General features: G+C 22.7%; 2 protein-coding genes and 2 long non-coding RNA genes across 4 annotated transcripts; 2 read left to right on the forward strand and 2 right to left on the reverse strand.

Moving 5' to 3' along the window:
- Positions 1 to 52: 52 nt before the first annotated feature.
- Positions 53 to 3,190, reverse strand: LOC135120755 (N6-adenosine-methyltransferase subunit METTL3-like). The gene is made up of 5 exons (XM_064045092.1): positions 3,106 to 3,190; positions 2,561 to 2,641; positions 1,318 to 1,406; positions 629 to 685; positions 53 to 254 (listed from the first exon to the last, which is right to left on the reverse strand). The coding sequence occupies exons 2-5, from the start codon at positions 2,606 to 2,608 to the stop codon at positions 92 to 94; spliced, it is 357 nt and encodes a 118-aa protein (XP_063901162.1). The 5' UTR covers positions 2,609 to 2,641; positions 3,106 to 3,190; the 3' UTR covers positions 53 to 91.
- A 3,783-nt stretch (positions 3,191 to 6,973) lies between these two features.
- Positions 6,974 to 14,484, reverse strand: LOC135120763 (THO complex subunit 3-like). The gene is made up of 12 exons (XM_064045100.1): positions 14,398 to 14,484; positions 14,263 to 14,349; positions 12,518 to 12,548; positions 10,633 to 10,725; positions 10,351 to 10,442; positions 9,590 to 9,658; positions 9,451 to 9,508; positions 9,139 to 9,238; positions 8,129 to 8,215; positions 7,347 to 7,425; positions 7,087 to 7,202; positions 6,974 to 7,034 (listed from the first exon to the last, which is right to left on the reverse strand). The coding sequence occupies exons 1-12, from the start codon at positions 14,482 to 14,484 to the stop codon at positions 6,974 to 6,976; spliced, it is 960 nt and encodes a 319-aa protein (XP_063901170.1).
- Positions 14,485 to 15,052: 568 nt separating this feature from the next.
- LOC135120753 (uncharacterized) lies at positions 15,053 to 15,410 on the forward strand. The gene is made up of 3 exons (XR_010278720.1): positions 15,053 to 15,122; positions 15,175 to 15,234; positions 15,339 to 15,410. It is a non-coding gene; the product is annotated as an uncharacterized LOC135120753 (long non-coding RNA).
- Positions 15,411 to 16,791: 1,381 nt separating this feature from the next.
- On the forward strand, positions 16,792 to 18,770 carry LOC135120772 (uncharacterized). The gene is made up of 3 exons (XR_010278723.1): positions 16,792 to 16,859; positions 17,629 to 17,677; positions 18,722 to 18,770. It is a non-coding gene; the product is annotated as an uncharacterized LOC135120772 (long non-coding RNA).
- Positions 18,771 to 19,793: the final 1,023 nt, after the last annotated feature.

Genomic DNA, 19,793 nt, shown 5'->3' on the forward strand with positions numbered 1-19,793 from the left:
ATGTTTATATAAAGTATTCACGGCGCACCTGCCCTCGTCTCTTTGCATAGATCACGTCGGTGGCCTTCAAGGGCTCGTAACGTGGGCTCCCCTAAAAATATAAGATTAAGTAAAAAATAATAATAGTAGCAGAGCCACACGTAACTTTTATTCCCACCAAGCACGTTTCCTTGGCGTGCTGCAAGTAAAACCCGTGCGACTTTGCCATTCGTCGATTGACAGTTCGCTTAACCCAATCAATGCTATCGATAAACCTGCCATGGAAAGCAAAGGCTATTTATTTGGTCAAGCTTAACTTAAACCACCGTTCAGAAGAAAAAAATTACAAAACTGCTAAGTCTGCAAGGCTATATTACGAGGATTTCTAAAAACTAATAAACTTTTACTTAACCTTCACATAACTTAAACTTTTATTACCTTCTCTATAAATTTTATAATAATAAATATAATTAAAAAAGAAAAATCAATGCTAATACATAAAAATTATAAGTGCTTATAGATTTGTTTCGTTTTCTATAACATTTTATTAAAAGAAATTTATTTTACTCTTTCTTAAACTAAATGGTTAAAAATTTAAAAAGCGAGTTTAAGAAATTCTCAAGGATGAATAACATAAAATACTGCGTGCCTGTATCCCCACTTCTCCAGCATTTGCAGTCCCACCTCAAAGCGGTTATTAATGACCCTTCAAATAAGATTTATGATAAAAAAATTTTATAAAATAAAAAAATTAAAATATACAAAAATATAAAGTTTCAATAGGCGTATTCTCATGATAAGAATTAATATAAGACATTTGTAAGTGCTCTTAAAAAAAACTTTTAGTAGTTTTTTTAATATAAAAAAGAAGTCAATCAAGATTTATTAAAAATTTATTTTTTAAACAAAAAATATGAATTAAAATAAATAAAATCTTATAGAACTTGAAAACCTTGTATAGTTAGTAACAAAATACGCACTCTGCTAAATAATAATAAAAAAGCGCTGATAATATAATCTGTAACAATATAAGCCAAACATGAACAATATCAGCTACTTGAACTCTTTAATAAGTCAAAACGCAAAGTAAGAAATCTCTGCAGATTCAATAAATATAAAATAAATATTTTTTTTATTAATTTCTTAATACGTAAATTATGTTTAAATGTAAAAGAAAAATTTTAACTCATAAGTTTTAAAAAAAAGTATTAAATTAAAAATAGTACTAATAATATAAATTACAAAAGGTTCATTAAAATTACTTTATTAAAAATTGATTATATAGACATCAATATTAATAAGTAAAATCTTTTAGAATAATACGAATTTAATAATAACCATAAAAACAAGAATCCGCTTTGCGATAAAGTTTCGAGAGCGAGATCTTGAATGGCAGCGTCAGACAGCTGACAGTAGCCCAATGCCACCTGCAATAATAAATGTTAGATATAAATTGTAAAAAAAAATAATATTTCTAAAAAAAAATTTATTAAAAAAAATTGAAAAATCTACAAGGTACTACTGTAGAAGGGATTTAAAGTTGAGTAAAATAGTTTTAAAAACTTTTTATATAAAATTATTTGGAGTATTAACAAAGAATTTAAATAAGAAAGTTGAAGTTATAAAAACATAAAGGAGGAGTACGCCAATTTATAACTCAGCCACACAAAACAGAAAAATATTAATTTCGTTACTCCGAAATAAATTATTTTGCAAGAGGAAAAAAAAATTAAAAGAACCGAAAATTAAAAATACAATTTCTTAAACTAGAAAATAAATAACTTTTCGTTGAAAAAAGAAAGTACGATCAAGGATATTAACAATATATAATCTACTTAACATATTTTGTGGAGCTAAATTTAAAAATTTTTCATTCTGTCAAATAAACATATGATAATTAATTTATTATTGTTGAATCGAGCGAATAATTATTTCAAAATAACTTTATAAAAAGAATACAAAATTAAAATTATTTGTTTAATAAAACAAATACTAAATATATAATTATTTTTTAAAATATAAGTTTAAAATGAAGGAAATAAAATAAATTATATATATACTTTTCTTTAATATATCAATTTAATTGGCTATAGAAACATAAATAATAAGAAGTTTTTTTTAAGAAAAGTTATCGAAATCACACTAAATACAGCACTAATCAAGTAGTAGTCGACTAAATAAATGAAGCAAACATGTGAATTATACAGAGTTTCTCTGTTGTGAATGAAGGAATAAAAAATTCATGCAAAGTAAAGTCCTACAGAAATGATCTATTGATCAAACTTCTATTAATCAATATTGATAACATAAAACAAAAATAATAATAAAATTTAGAATCATTAAAAATATATATTTTAAAATTTGTTTATATTATTCGAATATATTTTATATGTTCTTTCTACTGAATTCTAAATAAGTGCATTTTAAATAAATCATAATATTATAAGTAAGTATAAATTATTATAACCAAATTCTTAAAAATAAATCTTTAGTAAAAATAATTAATTTAGCAGAATAAAATATAATTAATTTTGTACTTATGATCTCGAAGAAATCTAATTGGTGTAAAAAATAAACATACCCCACGTGTTGGTGTAGCGCTGGCCAGCTGCCAAGGAGGATCCAACATGATGCAATCAAATTGCACAACGGCTCCTAATTCCTAATAAAAAATTTAAAACAGTAAAATTACTTTTAAATAAATTTTTTTTTTTAGAGTTAAAAATCTTGAATAACAAAACTCACTCTTTGAATCTTTAAAAAATTCAAAAAATTATATAAAAAGTTAATTTGCAAGCTAACTTTAAACATTATATCTAAAAGTAAAAAAAATTAAACCAACTTTTGTAATTTAATTAAATAATAAATATAATAGGGGATTAGTAAAATATCAAAAACGAATAAAAAATTAAAGGCGTTATCCTAATAAATAATATATAACATTAAAAAAAATTAATTTTCTACTTTAATTTATACAAGACTTCAATAAGGTAAAGTAGTAACTTAGTAGACTTCGAATAAACTTAGTTAATAAACGGTATACACGTAATAAACAGATTAAGTATAAAATTCAACTTTAAATTTTATTAATTAATAAATTGAAATCTTTTTATAAAAAATGAGGACCTTAAAGTTAAAGTCTAAAACATCAGCACAAATGGGGACGCACCATTCAGGAGGCTTAAATTGCTCAGTGTGATATTGAACAGGAGTGCTGACTTAATTATTTCTATTTTTTAATAAGCGGTAACACTCACAAATAAATTTAATGCCTCTTTGATGAGTTAAAGATTCGGTTTCAGCAAGAACTTTGAGTTTTTCTCTGTAAGTAGTTGAAAATTTTAAAAAATTAAATTTAAAAAATGGCTCTACTTTAGAACCTCTTTTGCCTTAAACGCTCCTTTCTCTGAAAACGTAGCTGAAGTAGTGCTTCATCTGTAATTTCCTTTCTAGAATATGTTTTATTCAACTGTAGAAATAATTTCTTTTATATAGTTAGGCCAATCTAAAGGAGGGTTCTACCTTTTGAATTTCCCGCCTCAACTTTTTATTTTTTAACAGTTCGCCTTTTAACTTATTATCAATTAAAGAATATAAAGCAGTTCTCATGGTATTTTAAAAATTATTAAGAAACCTGAAAAATTTATTTGTAAAGACGTGGACATCCCTTTTTAAACGCCCGATATCTACAATACATAGGCGTAAGCAGTTTTATTTGGACAAAATCTAGCACAAATTCAACGCAAAAGGGACCTGCTTCTATGAGAAGGTCTTCATTTACTTTTAGTCTTTTCATTTAAAATATATACAGAACTTTAAAAGTAATACATCCAACTTCAATATATAGAAGAAAGAAGAGGAAACTGAAAAAAAGCCAAAAAATATTCAGGTCCCCATCCTTTGCGCGTTTGGAAGGGTAAATGCTACATTAAAACCAATTTTAGTTGTACTTAAGTTATTAATTTACACTGCTTTAAAAAAACTTAAAATTGATGTTTGCGTAGGTTGCCTTGCCACAAAAAATAAAGAGAAGATAAAATATTTCTTTTAATTCTTTAACTTTTTTTGTATATAGCTAAATCAAAGCTCTAAGCCATCCGCATTATTAAAACCTTTTGTAATTTTGTTTATGGTTTTTAAGAAAAACAATGTTAGCTTTTTTGAATCGTAGTTCTCTAATCTGACCTCTAACTTTAATAAGTATACATGAACCTAAAATCTTTTTAATTCCAGAGAAACTAATAACCTGTGAAGTTGGAATTGTGGTTTCTTTTCTTAAAAACTTTTGTTCCCCACTATCCAACCTAAAAACCTACTATGAATAATGGGTTTTGGATCATTACTTTCATTTCATAATAAAGAAAAGAAAAATAAATTTTATCTTTTATAAATCGCTGTCCTTCAAGCTGATTTAGACTTTAACAATTTATTTGAATTAATTTTTTCTGGGTTAATGTTCAAAATTTAATTTATGTCCCTCCTTTGACAAACTATAAACGCACTTCAAGTTTTAAAATTGTTTTTTTTTGTTCACTTTGTTTTTACGTTAAAGGTAGTACGTAGTAGTGAAAAACACTATGGCACTTTTAAGTAATGACACTCGATAAAAATTTGTCATTCGAAACCTAAAGTTAAACAACTTTCTGTTATACTATAAGTTCATTTGTTAAAAGTAAAATTTTCTTACCACGTTTAACCCTATACTAATTTTCAGCAGTTACTTACCTCTTCTCTTCTTTTTTGGTTTAATTTAAGTTTGTCCTTACTCGCATATAATGAGTATTGAGTAGTTAAAAATTGTTTGCAAGTTTTCTTTTAAGGAAGGTATCTATTTACTACAAAGAAAAGAGAGAAAACAATATATACTTGCCTTATAAGTAATTATATATCTGAAATGTAGTATTTTTTCGCACTTTATTTTTGCCGAAATCATTAAAATGCTAATCGGCCTTAACCCTCCTGGTAATCTATTTACATACTGTCACAAGTCTTAAAAATTGAAGACTAATAACTTAATTGAATCATTTTTATTGGGAGAAGTATAGAATATTAATATTAGCAGTTGGAATTATGATTTAAAAATTCCCAACGACAAATAATATTCTATTAATTTTAGATAGATCTCAAGTTTATATATAAAAAGTTATGCACCAACAAGTCAAATTGTTGTATTACTATTCCGCTGACGGTTTTCTTTTTAGTACTGGTGCGTTACATTTGGTATATAAAGGACCTGAATCTATTTTTATAAAATGTCCTGGGCCTTCCTACTCTTTTATGGGATCGCATCCCAGACTGAACTCTGAGAGAATACTAATCAATATATATATAAAAAAGAATGCAATAAGAGAAATTAAACTTTTTACTTTTACTTTCTTAACACGGTAATACATACAACACTGTGATAATTATTAAGATAAACAATGCTATATGCAAATGACAATATGAAAAGAACTTTATCTTTATTTTTTAATCCAATAATTAAAGAATAAACGGAAATAATTGTAAAAATTTTAAATTCAGCCAAACTGGCTACTTAATAACTGTATTGCGTCACTGCTTCTCATTTTATTATCCTTTGTGCAAATTATTATAGCTTTTACCAAAGAAGCTTCCTGCAATATTGCCAAAATAAAAAAATAAAAATAATAAAGTTTATTCAAAACTGAACCGGCTAAGCAAGGCGTCTGGTTTTGTTTATCGGCGGTATTTCGCCCTTCCGCTATACAGTATGAAAGAGATAACTCTGATCAGTTCTAAAATGTATGTATAAGGGCTCCTCCTTTCTGGGTGAGGCGCTCATAGTCGGGGAGGGTGGGCCGGGCAGCGGTTGATAGTAGGTATCTCCAGGTGACTTCTGGTCTTCTGCCTTTCTCTCCGGTAGTGATTTTTAGCGGTTTTCCACCGCAATACGCAGAAAGGCTGGAGTCCGGCGTGATTTATAATCAACTACTGTTTAACCTACTTTCTCTCTATATCAACTGAGGGTGCGGAAGCCTTGACTTCCTTAACAGAACCATAATGCCGTCAACTCGAACAAATGCGCTTTATTATCAGGGCTAAATAAGTAGAGTTAGCTACTGACAGCGCCATGAAAGTTTTTCAGCACTGAGCATTCAGCGAATTGGGGGGTACTATCTGCGTTCGAAAAAATTTTATGACCGCTTACCTTGAAAAAAGGTAACGCGGGTTCAACTTGTTCCTGAAGTGCTCGTAGTATGTTAATGATTAAATAAAAAATATTGCTGCTCTGTCGCTTTCACTACAATTTCTATAGTAATAGGTGAAATAAGGAAGAGCTGGAAGTTATATAATTCAAGGTTTCAACTTTTGTAAAGAGAAAATGAAAAAAACCACTTGGTGTATATAAAATTATTAAAAGAATACAGCGTATTTGTGTACCTATAACGCATATATCCACATCCTTTTATAAGGAGTGTTTAAAAAATTGCTATAATTTTTATGAAGCATAATACTAAGAATATTCCGACTGTTGAGCCTTTCAACCTGCTTATACTTAGATTCATTTAATGAATGAAGATGTGTCATATAATTTGAAAGTTAGTTAACAAATACCAAACTACGACCGATCTTTATACGCTTAAAAATATATTTGCTTACACTTTTTTAAAGTAATATAATAAAATTGAGAAGTTTAGTAAGTTGTACTTAAAAGTTTTAAATGTTTTAAAAGTTAAAGCAGATCGACAGAACGCCAGTTCAACCAAACCGAAACGTTATACATCCTTTCAAGGATGTGCCCAAATTATTAGCAAAGTTGGATTTACATATAAAAAAGATATATTTAGCTGAAGAGCACTTACGAGAACCTTCTGCTGAGGATGTAGCGTCTTCTATATAACAATAAGAACTTTATATAGATAAATTAATAGCAAAAGCACATAAAGTTTCCTTGAAAAAATAATATATATACTTTTTACTTTTTATATATGCTGAATAAAAAGTCGAAAGATAATACTTTATTAGATTTTGGTTAAGAAAAAGCGCTAAATACCCTCAACATGCCACGCGGTTCGTCTCTGCTGTCTCTTACGCTATTAGTTGCATAAGTGTAAGTAAACTCATATAAACCACACGTAAGACCACCTGCTGTTGTCCACGCCTGCATAGGCGAGCACGTGCTTAGACGGATGCCAGGATACGGCAGCCAATGGCCCGGGTGCTGAAAAGTCCATCACGCATTCGCCAGTTTCTACATAAGCCTAATATAAATAAGTTATACAAACTTTTTTTTAATTATTTTATAAGCAAACTATAATAGAAGATAAAGTTTTTATTTCTTAATAAATATGATAAATAACTTTATAAAATATATTAATAATAATAATAAAAAAAAAAAGAATCACCAACTCCAGCTTGTGGCTTTCAGAGGCGACAGCAATAATACTTCCATCGTAACTAAAACTCAAACTTTCAAGGGCCGTTCTTATAGTAAAATATAATAACTTTATTTTTCTTATAATTATATATATATAATAAAAAAGTCAAATTTATTATAAAACTTTAATCTCTTAGAAATTTATAAAAAAAACATTTTTTAAATGATTAATAAAATCGATATATTAATAAATTAGAGTAAAAGGAAATCTTTACAATATTAGTAAGAAATTTATAAACTAAAAAATATAAAAGTGTTAAATAAAAGTTTATTAGATAGTAAAATGATATACAACAATATATATAAAGTTAACAAACACTAAACTTTGCAATAATCATAAGAGATATATTCAAAACAATCTAAAAAGCGAGAACAATTGAGAACAGTTTTTTAAGTAAGAAAGCTTTTTTAAAGTTAATTATTATTAAAGTATCATACAATACTAAAAGGTTGCATAAGCAAATAAAAATAAAATTTAATTGTTAGATATTTAAAAAATTTAATTAAAGATATAATTATTACCAAAATTTATTATTTTATATATAATTTAGTATTTGATATAAATTATCCCCAATAAAAATTATTATCACATTAGTTTGTACTTAAGAAATATCACAAGTTTTAATAGTAATATACAAAAAAATTAATAATAATGTTTAAGAAATCAATGATAGCATATTTAGTTACAATTATGATAATAATAATAGTAATATTAATAAAATAATGATAATAATATTAATAAAAGTATACTCGTATCTAGATACGACTCGAATGGGAATGAATTCCTCAGCGTCCCATATGCAAAGTAAAGAATCCGCACCGCCTGTCGCAAAATACCTGAACAGGTAAACACGTGGAAAGCAATGTTAGCAATAATCGCGAAGGACACATGGAAAATAATGCAATGATCGCACGCGTGTGGAAGGGGCAGATGGGAGTCCCAGGGGAAGAAAATACACGTGTAAGCGTAATATGCTTTTTTATAGTCCAGATTAGCCGCACGTTGGAGCTTAATGGGCAGTACTATATATAAAGCGTAGCTGATACAGATCAATTGTACTTGCTATGGAAAGGCAAAGTACTTTCTATTGGTTTTTATAAAATCATGGGTGCCTGGCCCGCATGCTGCATTTTTTAAACATTTAAAGCACGAGAGCATGACCGTGGGAATTGATCATAATACGAGCCAATCCCCGTAGCGCATTAAAAAATTGCATAAAAATATTTGCTTATGTTTTATAATGAAAATTTTTTTAACGAGCGTTCTTCCCACAAACCGTTTGAGTGTTTATAATGTTTAAATAATGCTCGTATTATGTTTCTCATGTTATAAGCCGCTTGACTTCATTACTTTGTTCAGTTATAAACATGAGTTTATTATATTTTTTACTATTTTACTATATTTTTTAAAGGCAGAATCTATTGATATTTTAAAAAAATTGTAATAAAAAAAATATTATGAAGGCCAAATAATAATTGCAGAACTAGTTCGTTGGTTATCATTAAAAGTTGATTATTTATTATATATAAATTACGTAATTATTTACTGAGTAATGCCGGGTCAATAAGGAAAGTGAAACTACACATTTCTTTAGTATTTATTTATCTAAACTTTAATTGGTTTATATTACAATACAATATAACTTTCAATTTTTTTATAGAAAAATATCTATAATATTTCTCATCTTTTTAAATATCTTTAAAAGTTACGAAGTATTATTAAAAAAAGTTCAAGGAATTATCAATAAAGATGCTTTTACTTTCCAGTCTTATCGAAAGCAATGCACGTGCAGTCCGCCGTGTGTCCAACCACAGTGTGAAGAAGGGCCATTTGTTCGGCCTGACAGATGCAAACGCAACCTAAAAAAAAACTTTGAATAGTAACGGGAGCCAATCGAGCTTTACTATTATTATATAAACCAATCACTTTGCAACCATTTCACTAAAATAGTATTTTTATTCAAACTATTATAATTTCCTACTATTCATATATTTCTATTAAGCATTATTATTATACTTCTTAAAGTAATATATTATTACTTTATCAAATCACTAAAAAAAAATTAAAAAACCTCTTCCATTGGTTAAAAAAATACAGTTTCCGTTTTTGTTATACTTTATTTCGTTCACCTAAAAAATAAATAATTATAATATATAATAATGAGATAGTTAAAGTTATACTAATATTAATCATAAAAATATAAAAAAAACCAAAAACTGAAACTTCTGCTTCGATATGATGTGCCACTTTTTGGCATCAATAAAAATAACTTGATCATCCTTAAAAAAAAGTTAAAAGTTTGACGTAATAATAAGAAGTAAAAATAATAATAGAAGAATAAAAATTCATAACAATGAATGTATAAAAATAAAATACTGTAGTTTTATAAATGGTAACAAATAATAAAAATAACTTTTAATAAATTAGTAGAAAATATGAATTTTTGGATAATAAGTTTATAAGTAGATTATTATAAGCTATTCATATAATAATTAATAAATAAAATAATATACTCCCGAAATTAAAAAGAAGTACCTCGAATAACGCATGTTTATTATAATATTTAATAATAGTAATAATAATAATAACTAATAAATAGTAACTATTAGTAGATTTTAGTTTGTGTATATTTATAATAAAGTAATTATATAGTAAACTAAAGAAAATAAATATAATATAAAGTTTTTACGGAGACGATAATAAATAAAAAATAAATTAAGTTAATATAACATTGTATAGATGGTAGTAGTTATATTTATTTATGATTACATGTAAGTTATGAATAGTAGTTTGTAGAAAAACATAAATATTTTAAGCTGGTTATATAATATATAAATACATATAACGAAGAATATAGAGAAAAACCTATAAATAAGTAATATAAAAGTTTATATATATATAAAATATATAAGTAAACTTTTTTATAGCATAATAATAGCGAATTAATAATAATAACAAAAAAAAGTAAAACTTTATTTCCCACAGCAATAGTACTCCCATCCGGGCTCCAATCAATGTTTATATTTTCACTATTAGTTTCAATGGTTTTCACACTTTTACTTGCTATAATAATAATGATTATAATAATAATGATTATAATAATAATGATAATAATAATAGTAATGATAATAATAATAGTAATAATAATAGTATAAATAAGTTTAAATGGTGTCGTCCCTTAAATAGTAACCAAATAAACTCCTAATGAATTACAATATACCAAAATTTATGTGAAAAAGGAAAGTCAGGCGACCTCTGATGTCCCATATTCTGACGGTCCTGTCCAGAGAGGCGGTGGCCACGAGGTCAGTACTAGAAGGATTCCAGCAAAGTTTTTCAATAGGGCCTTTATTAAACATAAATATGTACATAAAAAATATGTGGAATAAAAATAATGGTAATGATAATAATAATGATAATAATAGTAATAATAATGATGTTTATGAAGTACAACAAGCTACACTTGCAAATATTTATTGAACCCGTAGCCGCCCGGCTTATGAAAAAGACGCTTTTTAATTGGCTAGTTAAAAAAAAGCAAGGCAACTAGTGCAGATGGGGAGGAGGGTCACGTAATTATTATAGCGCCGGGAAGATTTAGCAAAGAGCTACCTTAAAAGATATAAGGGTCCCGTTAAGACTCAGTTAGACCAGCTGAACTCGAGAATAGGACACGTGCTCCTCAATGGTGGCTGACCAGGTAGGCGATGCTGAAATAAGCGCACCAAGAAGAGGTACCCACGCCCCGCTATTTTGCGGAGTTTTTTAAAAGCAGTCAATTTTTTTAAATATTAAACGAGTGACTTTATTTAATTATTAATTTAATTTTATTTGCAAATGAAGTGAAAGAAAAAATAAAAAATAGTTTACAAATTTTATATAAATAATATTATAATTAAGATTAAAAAACTAATATAATTTAATTATATATAAAATATCTAAAGTTTTAAATAAAGCAAGACTTTTATAAAAATAAAAACAAGACTATTTAGTAATAATTTTTTTGTTTCTAAAATAAACTGCAAAAAAAGATTTTAGTTAATAATAATATTTTTAATTATATGTTACATATTTATATAAAGAAAGTAATTGGTAAAAATAATTCTCATTAGTAATAAATGTTTCAAAAATAATGCAGAAAAACCTTTTTATAAACAAAAGTGCACTGTAGAATAAATTAAACAAAAAAATACTATAAAAAAACCTACAAAAAATTAGTAATAAATATATTTTAAATTTATAAATATATAAAACAATTTTTTTTGGCAAAGTCAATAAACTCATTAAAAAAAACAATAAAAATAGTTTAAAGTTAGACAAATATATAAAACAAACTTTTAATAAAAATTTATAAAGTTAGTTCAAATTATAATAATTGAAAGGAAGACTTAAGTAAAAATACTAAATTTTTTTAAATTTCAAAGAACAAAAATCTTATTATAGTTTTTAAATCCTTTCTAATACAAAATTGCGAAAAGAAATTGGTAAAAATATTTATTACAATAAAAATAAAGGAAAGTTTTCAAATTGTAATAAACAACTTTTCCAAGGCAAACACAAGATATTAATCAATTAATTAAATAAAATTGCATAAATCATTTAATAAAAGTTTAGAAGGAGTTAAAGTTTTTTTTAAAAATAAAAAAAAGAAACTTAAAATTTTAAGTAAAAAAAGAGAAATTCTATAAAAATTTTAGTGTTTTATAAAAATTTAGCATAAACAGTTTTTATATAAATATTTTACTAAATTTTTATCAATAAAATAAAAAATTTGTAAAAAAATGAGTTTCGAATGAAAAATCAACCACAAAGAAAATACATAAAAAATACTTTCTGTTAACTTTATATAAAGTTATAAAAAAATATAGTTATAAAAGAATCCTTATTAATTATTACTGTAAACTCTAGAAATTCTAAAAATATTAATTTGTTTATTAAATTTTTTTTTAAATTGTTATGTATAAATAAACTTATATCTTAAACTTTTAAAAAAAATATAAACAATAATTTAACATTATTCAGAAACTTACTCGCAAAAAAAGTTTCATAAACTTCGAGTAAGTAAAGATAAAGAGATTTATTAAGTAAAAGATTTAAATAATTATTTTATATTATATAAATAATAAAGATAATATTACCGAAATGGCCGTTGTAGGTATCACCTCGACTCTGGAAAAAAAATATGTAAAAATTCAAAATACTTGAAAATTTTAGAAGTAAAAAAATTTTTACTTATTTTTTATTGAAATTTAAATAATTAGTCATCATTGAAATTTACAAAAAAAAATAGAAAAATAATTAAGTATTTTGAAAAATATTAATACAAAAGCTACTATCATTACTAAAACTTAGTATTTAAAAAAAATAAAAAGAAAATTACGAAATTATAATTTTATTTATAGTTTTAAAAATTTATTAAAAATTTTTTTTAGTAGTAAAAAATTTTAAGCATTAAAAAAAATTATAATAATTTCAATGGATTAAAAAAGACACCAAACTTTAAATAATAATCAAGTAAAACTAAAATAATATCAAAATATCTAATAAAAAATTTTAATTAAAGTAAAAAGTAAATTAACATAATTAAAAAAAACGAATAATTAGTTTACATGAAAAAGTCAATTAACCGTGATATTATATAATCCGAAAGATAATTTTTTTTTAAAAAATAATTAGAAGTATATTAAATAAAGTAATCCAAAAAAAAAATTAATTTAATATATAAAAAATTTCACTTCAGTTTTAAGTAAACTAAAAATTAATTCACCAGTAAAAAATTAATAACATAAAATTGTTAATAAAAAATGTTTAAAACAATTTTGTTACGAAATTTCCAATAAAATCGAATCAGCAATAAAAGTTTTCTTTAGTCTTAAGTATAAAATTAGTATTATTTTGATAAAAGTTAAACTATTATATATAATATAAACTAAAAAGTTTTCGATAAAGATTAAAAAAAAATTTATTAAGTTATTGGAGATTGAAAAATTAAAGTATTATTTTTATTTACACAAACATATTAAAAAATTCATTTTTAAATTAAATAATAAATAAACAAATTTAAAAAGGTTTATAAAAGATTTAAAAATTAATGGAATTTACAATAAAAAAGTTATTACTTTTAAAAAACGCGAGGGTGTAAATATTAAATTAATTGTAAGATTAATAAAAATTTACATTGACTATTAAGTATAAAATTATATAAAAAAGTTTTGTTCATTAAAAGAGTAAAGAATTCTTTAACAAGTTTTATTAAAACATTTTTTATAAGTATAGTAAGCTTATTTTTTTAATAATAAAAACTTTCTAAATAAATATTTTTCTTATAAAAATAAAAGATTAAAATTATTTCTTAATTGTAAAAGCAACTAATTCAGAACTTTAAATAAAGTTATATAAAAAAAATAAGACAAACTTTAAAAATAATATTTAAATAAGTAATAGGCTCTATAATTTTATGCTATAAAAATAGAAAATGGAATTCAACTGATTAAATTACAATTAAAGTTAATTATAAAAGTATCCATTAAAATATTGACTAATTAAAAAGAATTATTTTTTAAAATTCTTTTTTATAATTTACAATTATCTATTATGATAATATAAAGGTTAAAATATGCATCTAATTATTTGCATAATTTTTGTGAATATCCTAATAGTCTCTAAATTACATAAAAAGCAATAAAGTTTTTCTTATATTTTCTATAACTCGATAATAAAAAAATATTCCGAAACAGAAAGTTATATACTGCTGGTTTCCTTAAATAACGAATTTTTTTTTGACTAAAGTGTGATAAAAAAGTGAATAAAATATATAATTTTAATATATATTTTGTTAAAAAATATATAATAGAATTTCGTAAATTTTTTAGTAAACAGTAACCTGATTTAGATCCCAAACTCTAAGTGTGTTGTCAGAAGAACCGGAAGCTAACTTTTTCCCTTCACAATTCCAGGAAATAGAATTTACCTTGAATATTTATAAAAAAAAACTACACGATAATATAATATGTTAAACTTTTTTAGAGTGTCCTTTGAATTCTGAAGTTTTTCCTTTAACAAATACTTTTTTTATTTTTGTGATGTAAGAAGAGGCCGAAGTCATAACTTTACATACAAAACTACAAAATCAAATATATTAAAAGCCTTATATTTGGACAGTAAAGTCGGAGTCAGTGACTTGAAAAAGCTTATAACTATAGAAGTTAAAATAATAATATAAACGTTATATGAAGGGCTTCGCAAAACTTTAATAACTTTAGCAGTTAAAATAATGATAATAATATAAACTTTTATAATAATTTCTTTAATATTGATGATTATGCAATATTACTTGTACTTTATAGAATAGTGATTATAAGCAAGTATTAAAAAAAAACTTATTTTATAAACTTTTATGGAATTACTGTAATCATATGGCGTCTACAATGTGCAGAAGTATATATAGATAATCGCTATTTTTATGAAATTTTTGTTTTATTGAAGCTGTTATGAATGAAAACAGGTCCTCTTTATTAACTCTTATTAATATTTTATATTCATTCTTGTGTTTTATTTTTAGACTCCTTAAAGAGGTCAAGATGTTAGAAGAAGGTCGACTTTTTGATAGCCTTTTCTAATCAAGTTATAGGATTTTTTAAAAATGTATTTCTAATTTCTGCTTTTTTTTTACGAGAAGATGAAAAAAGTTCGTGGTCTATTCAGGATTTTAAGCAAAGCTTTGCTACTGTACTTAGTGATCCCGTAAAATTTTTCCTAAAAATTTAGATAACTTTACTTATATAACGTTTTCAAGACGGTTCGAGAAAAAATAGATCTGCTTAGCAGAGATTGGGGTTCTTCCTTTACTTCTCCTGTATTACCTTTTTTTATATACATACAAAAAATAAAAGTTAGAAGTACTATCTACTACTTTCGTTATGAATAAAAATAATTATTTTATAATTATAAATTTATTAGACAATTCCATATATAAGTTATCCCCATATTACTTTTAAGAGTTCTGTCTTTTCCCCAGCATTCCTTTTGCAGGTACTTTAGTTGAAGATTTATATTTCTATATAATAAAACTGTTTTACTTGAAGGAAGAATTTAAATTTTTTTTATCGAATTGTTTAAATAACGAATTTTCTAGGAAAGGTTTATATATATTTTCATTCCCTGAAAGTTTATTGTATCTATAAAAATTATTGTAAAGAACAAGAAATTAATCTCAGCGCAGCACTTTCCGATATTCCTGAGGTACTGTACACACTAAAAATTCTTATGTGCTTCTAAATTTCATATAATTTCCTAAGTGTATATATTATTCGCAATTTTCTTTATGTAATATACTAATTTGCTTACTCAAATTTTTGAGTTTTTTTATCTTTTAATGTTTATATTACTTTTATGAAAATTCCTTTTTTTATACTTCTCCTTTTTTTAAAAATTTTAATTTATTCAAAGGTACATTTCATAAAATTATTATTCTTATTTTATTATAATTAAGAAGTAGAGAATTATTTAATTTTTATTGGAATTTCCGCCTTAATTTTTTTTGTTTTATTATCTTCATACTTTCGTTTCTTTTCTTATATTAATTTCTTTAGAAAGTTGTGCACTTTTTAATTTTTAATTAATGTTTAACTTGAGTTTATTAATTTAACTAGGTTATTGCTTTATTAATTTAAAATTTAAGATATCTTTTTCTCTATTATTTCTTTTTTGAATTTTATAAAATTAATTAAATAAAATTATTTACTATCATTATTTTTATCACTAATTAGCTTATGAAGAAGTTAATTTTAGCACAGTTCTTTGCTTTTTTTATTAAATAAGTAATTTATTATCTTTTCTTTTTCTTTTTAAATTATTATTTCAATATTATAAGGTTCTATAAGTTATTTCTCTAAAATTAGATGAAATTCAATATTTATATAATCTCTGCGTAATTAATTTTTATTTATAGTTTTTTTTATATATCCTTTAATATTTATAAATACTTAATTCTACGAAAATTTATTATAATTTTTATAAACTCTATAGTAGTTAATACCTAAAAAATTGAAAATTAACTACTAAAGTTTAAATTTTATTTTTTTTCAATTTTGTTGAAATTTTTTAGAATCAGCTTATTCTTATTAATGAATATTTTAAAATTTTTTTGGTGTACAATTTATAAAATCTTTACTCTTTTTGTTTTTGCAGAGTTTTTTATAAAGACGATTTCATCTTTTTTTTAGAAAATATTTTAATTTCATTATTATATTTTAAAAGGTTTTTTTCTTAATTTATCAAAATTATTTTAATTCTTAAGACTTATACTGTACTTTTTTTTACAAAAAATTATTTCCATCTTTTTTTAAAGCAACCTTTTTAATTTTTTTAACTTTTTTATTTCAAAAAGGTTTTTTTTCGAGAAGATTATAATGTTAACGCTCTTGAAACTTTTGAGTTTTTAATTTCTGGCGCGGGAATTCTGCATTCGGACAATCGCTTGTACTTCTTTCTTTAATATGTTATTTTTGGTAGAAATTTTAGTAAAATTAATTTTAGTTATTATTAATTATAATAATAATAATTATTTAATATTTTTTATATATTATTGCTATAAAATATAGAAATATTATATACTTGATATATTATAATAATTATTTTTTTAATTGATTGTATTAAATTAATTTTAGAATTTATTAATTTATTTTCAATAATAGTTTTTTCTATTATTTTAATGATAATCTTATATTTAATTTTCGTTTAAATATTAATATTATCTTATTTTCGCTAAAATTTTATCAATTTTTTTATTAATATTAATAAAAAGTTTCTAAATAATTTATTATATTTATTATTTTAAAAGTTTTATTATATTTAAAAATTTTTTCCAGCTTTTCATTTATTGTTTTTTAGAATTTTTTTATGTCTATTTAGTTGATACTTTTTGATAGTTTTTTTTTTACTAAACAGTTTCAAATTTTTTTTTTGTTAGTTTTTTGATGAGTTATTATTTTTAATATTTTCGGAAGTTGTTACAATTATTTCATTTTTGTATCATTATAATTAAAATTTATATTTTCTTCATACTAGTAAAATATTTATTTTGTATTATTATTATGTTATTAACCTTTATGTATGTGATAAACATTATAATTATTATTATGTAAACTATAAAGTTTATTCAATATATATAAATTTTTTTTAAATGGATAGTTATGAAAATAATGAGAATCATTATAATAATAACTTTTCATATTAATGAATTTATTAGCGATTCACTTTCTTCCTTTTCTGAATGGCTTCAATTTTTACAAAAAAATGTAAATTTTTTTTTGTATATATTTATAAAAGTATATTTTTTATTAGTTTTTTTTTATTTATTTGTTATTTATTTATATATAAAAGTTATAATCAGTGTTAGTTTATTATTTACGAATATTTTTTGTTAGTTATTTTATTGTTATATTTAAATTTTAAGAGCTATTATTATTACTATTATATTTTTAACTACTTATAATATTTTGTTAGTTGTTTAATTTTATTTTTATTATATGTATTAAAAAGTTATTATAATTAGTTTATTACTATTTATAATGATTTTTGTAAGTTATTTATCTTGATAAATAATAATTATTTATTAATTAAAAAAATAATTTATCACCGGAATTTAAGAAGATTTGCAAGTAAAATAGAATATATATCAATATAAAGTGAATGATAGCTACTTTTTATAATAATTTATATATTAGTCATAACTATTATTTAAAGATTTTATTTTTATTTATAAAATAATTGTTATTAGCAATTTATTTGTTTGTAAAATACTTATTATCTTTTTTATATTAGAATTTAATTTGTAAATTATTTATACCTTTTCATTGAGTTATTGTTATTATTTATATATATTAATTTGTAATAAATTTATATTTCCTTATTACATTATTAATATCAGAATTTTAATTATACACAATAAATCTTTTCATTATATTTATTTTTCAAATTATTGTTATTAGAATTTTATTTATATTAAAAAATATTTAAAATTATTCATTAAATTACTATTATTAGAATTATATTAATATGTAAAAACATGTTTATATTTATATATTACAATATTATTATTAGAATTTTAATTATACGCAATAAGTCTTTTTATTAGGTTTATTTTTCAAATTATTTTTAGAATTTTATCTATTTTTTTAAAATTTTTATTTTTAGACATTCACTTATTATTATTAGAATTTTACTTATATGTAAATTTTTTTTATATATATATCATGCTTTTTTGTAGTTGACCTTTTTAAATATCAAATTTGAAATTCTTTTATAATAATAATATTGTGTATAACTATTTTCATTTTCAGTACGGTCTCGTGCTGGATCGAGTTGAGCAACTTTTGGCCTCTCAGATTTCTTCGCGGTATATTTGAAATTTTTTTTTTTAATTGTTTCTGTTTTATTCAATAGTAAAATTATTTTAATATATTTTGAAAAAACTCTTTTTTCTCTTTTTTTTTATTTTTTCTAGCTTTTAGAATTTTACTTAATACTTTTTATTAATTCATTATTACTTACGCTTTTCTTATTTTTTTTAGTAAGTAAATCCAGTATTATTATTATTTAATGAGTTTTAAATAATTTTTTAATTTTTTTCCTCATTTCTTATTAAAAAGTTTATTATTGTTTTATTTAACATTTTGTTATGATTTTATTTTTTTATAAATCTAAACTTTACTTTCTAAAGTTTTTTGTATGTTTTTATCTTTATTATAACTTTTACAGTTCTTTTTTTCGCATTAAACTTTTATATGTAAAAGTTAACTATTAGAATCCTACATTATTTTTTGTTATCATTTTTATTTATTATGACTTTATTTTTCTTACAATTTTGGATTTATTATTATTAATTAAAGTTCTTGATTATAATTCATATTATTTATAATATAAGGAAAAATGAGTTTATATATTAATAAAATAAATATATTTTTATTATATATAAACTTTTGTCACTAAGTAATTCAACTTTTATACTTTACTAACAAAAGTTCTGTTATTGCATAGAAATATGCACATAATGATAAGTATTAACTGTAATTTTTATAATGGCATCAATAGTTAATTTTAACTTTTTTTCGCATGCGGTTTTTTTATAGCTAAAAAGTTTTTATAATATAAAAGTTTTTTGGCGCAATTTTTTAGCGCTAATACAGTTTCATTATATCTAGTGCAACAAAAAAATTTTTTTTATTAAATAATTTTTGTGTTTTTAACATTTCTCTTTGGTGCTTAAATTTTATCACTATTTTTATGGCTCCTTGTAGCGCGAATTAATTTTTTAATTATTTTTCACTTCCTTACAATTAATATTATCTTTATTCTTACTTTATTCTTATATATTTTCTAAATTTTTGGTGTTCTTTTCATTATTTTCATTGA

The sequence above is a fragment of the Zophobas morio genome, unplaced genomic scaffold, assembly GCF_036711695.1.
Source record: "Zophobas morio isolate AGI-343-1 ecotype UQ-CSIRO unplaced genomic scaffold, CSIRO_AGI_Zmor_V1 ptg000419l, whole genome shotgun sequence".
Lineage (NCBI taxonomy): Eukaryota > Metazoa > Arthropoda > Insecta > Coleoptera > Tenebrionidae > Zophobas > Zophobas morio.

Coding starts and splice junctions, on each gene's coding strand:
- LOC135120755 (XM_064045092.1), bottom strand. CDS start 2,608: ATGTTGGATCCTCCTTGGCAGCTGGCCAGCGCTACACCAACACGTGGG. Junction 1,407..2,560: donor GCGCTACACCAACACGTGGG/GTATGTTTATTT, acceptor TTATTATTGCAG/GTGGCATTGGGCTACTGTCA. Junction 686..1,317: donor AGCGGATTCTTGTTTTTATG/GTTATTATTAAA, acceptor TCTTATTTGAAG/GGTCATTAATAACCGCTTTG.
- LOC135120763 (XM_064045100.1), bottom strand. CDS start 14,484: ATGACTTCGGCCTCTTCTTACATCACAAAAATAAAAAAAGTATTTGTT. Junction 14,350..14,397: donor TCAAAGGACACTCTAAAAAA/GTTTAACATATT, acceptor TAAATATTCAAG/GTAAATTCTATTTCCTGGAA. Junction 12,549..14,262: donor GAGTTTGGGATCTAAATCAG/GTTACTGTTTAC, acceptor TTTTTTTTCCAG/AGTCGAGGTGATACCTACAA.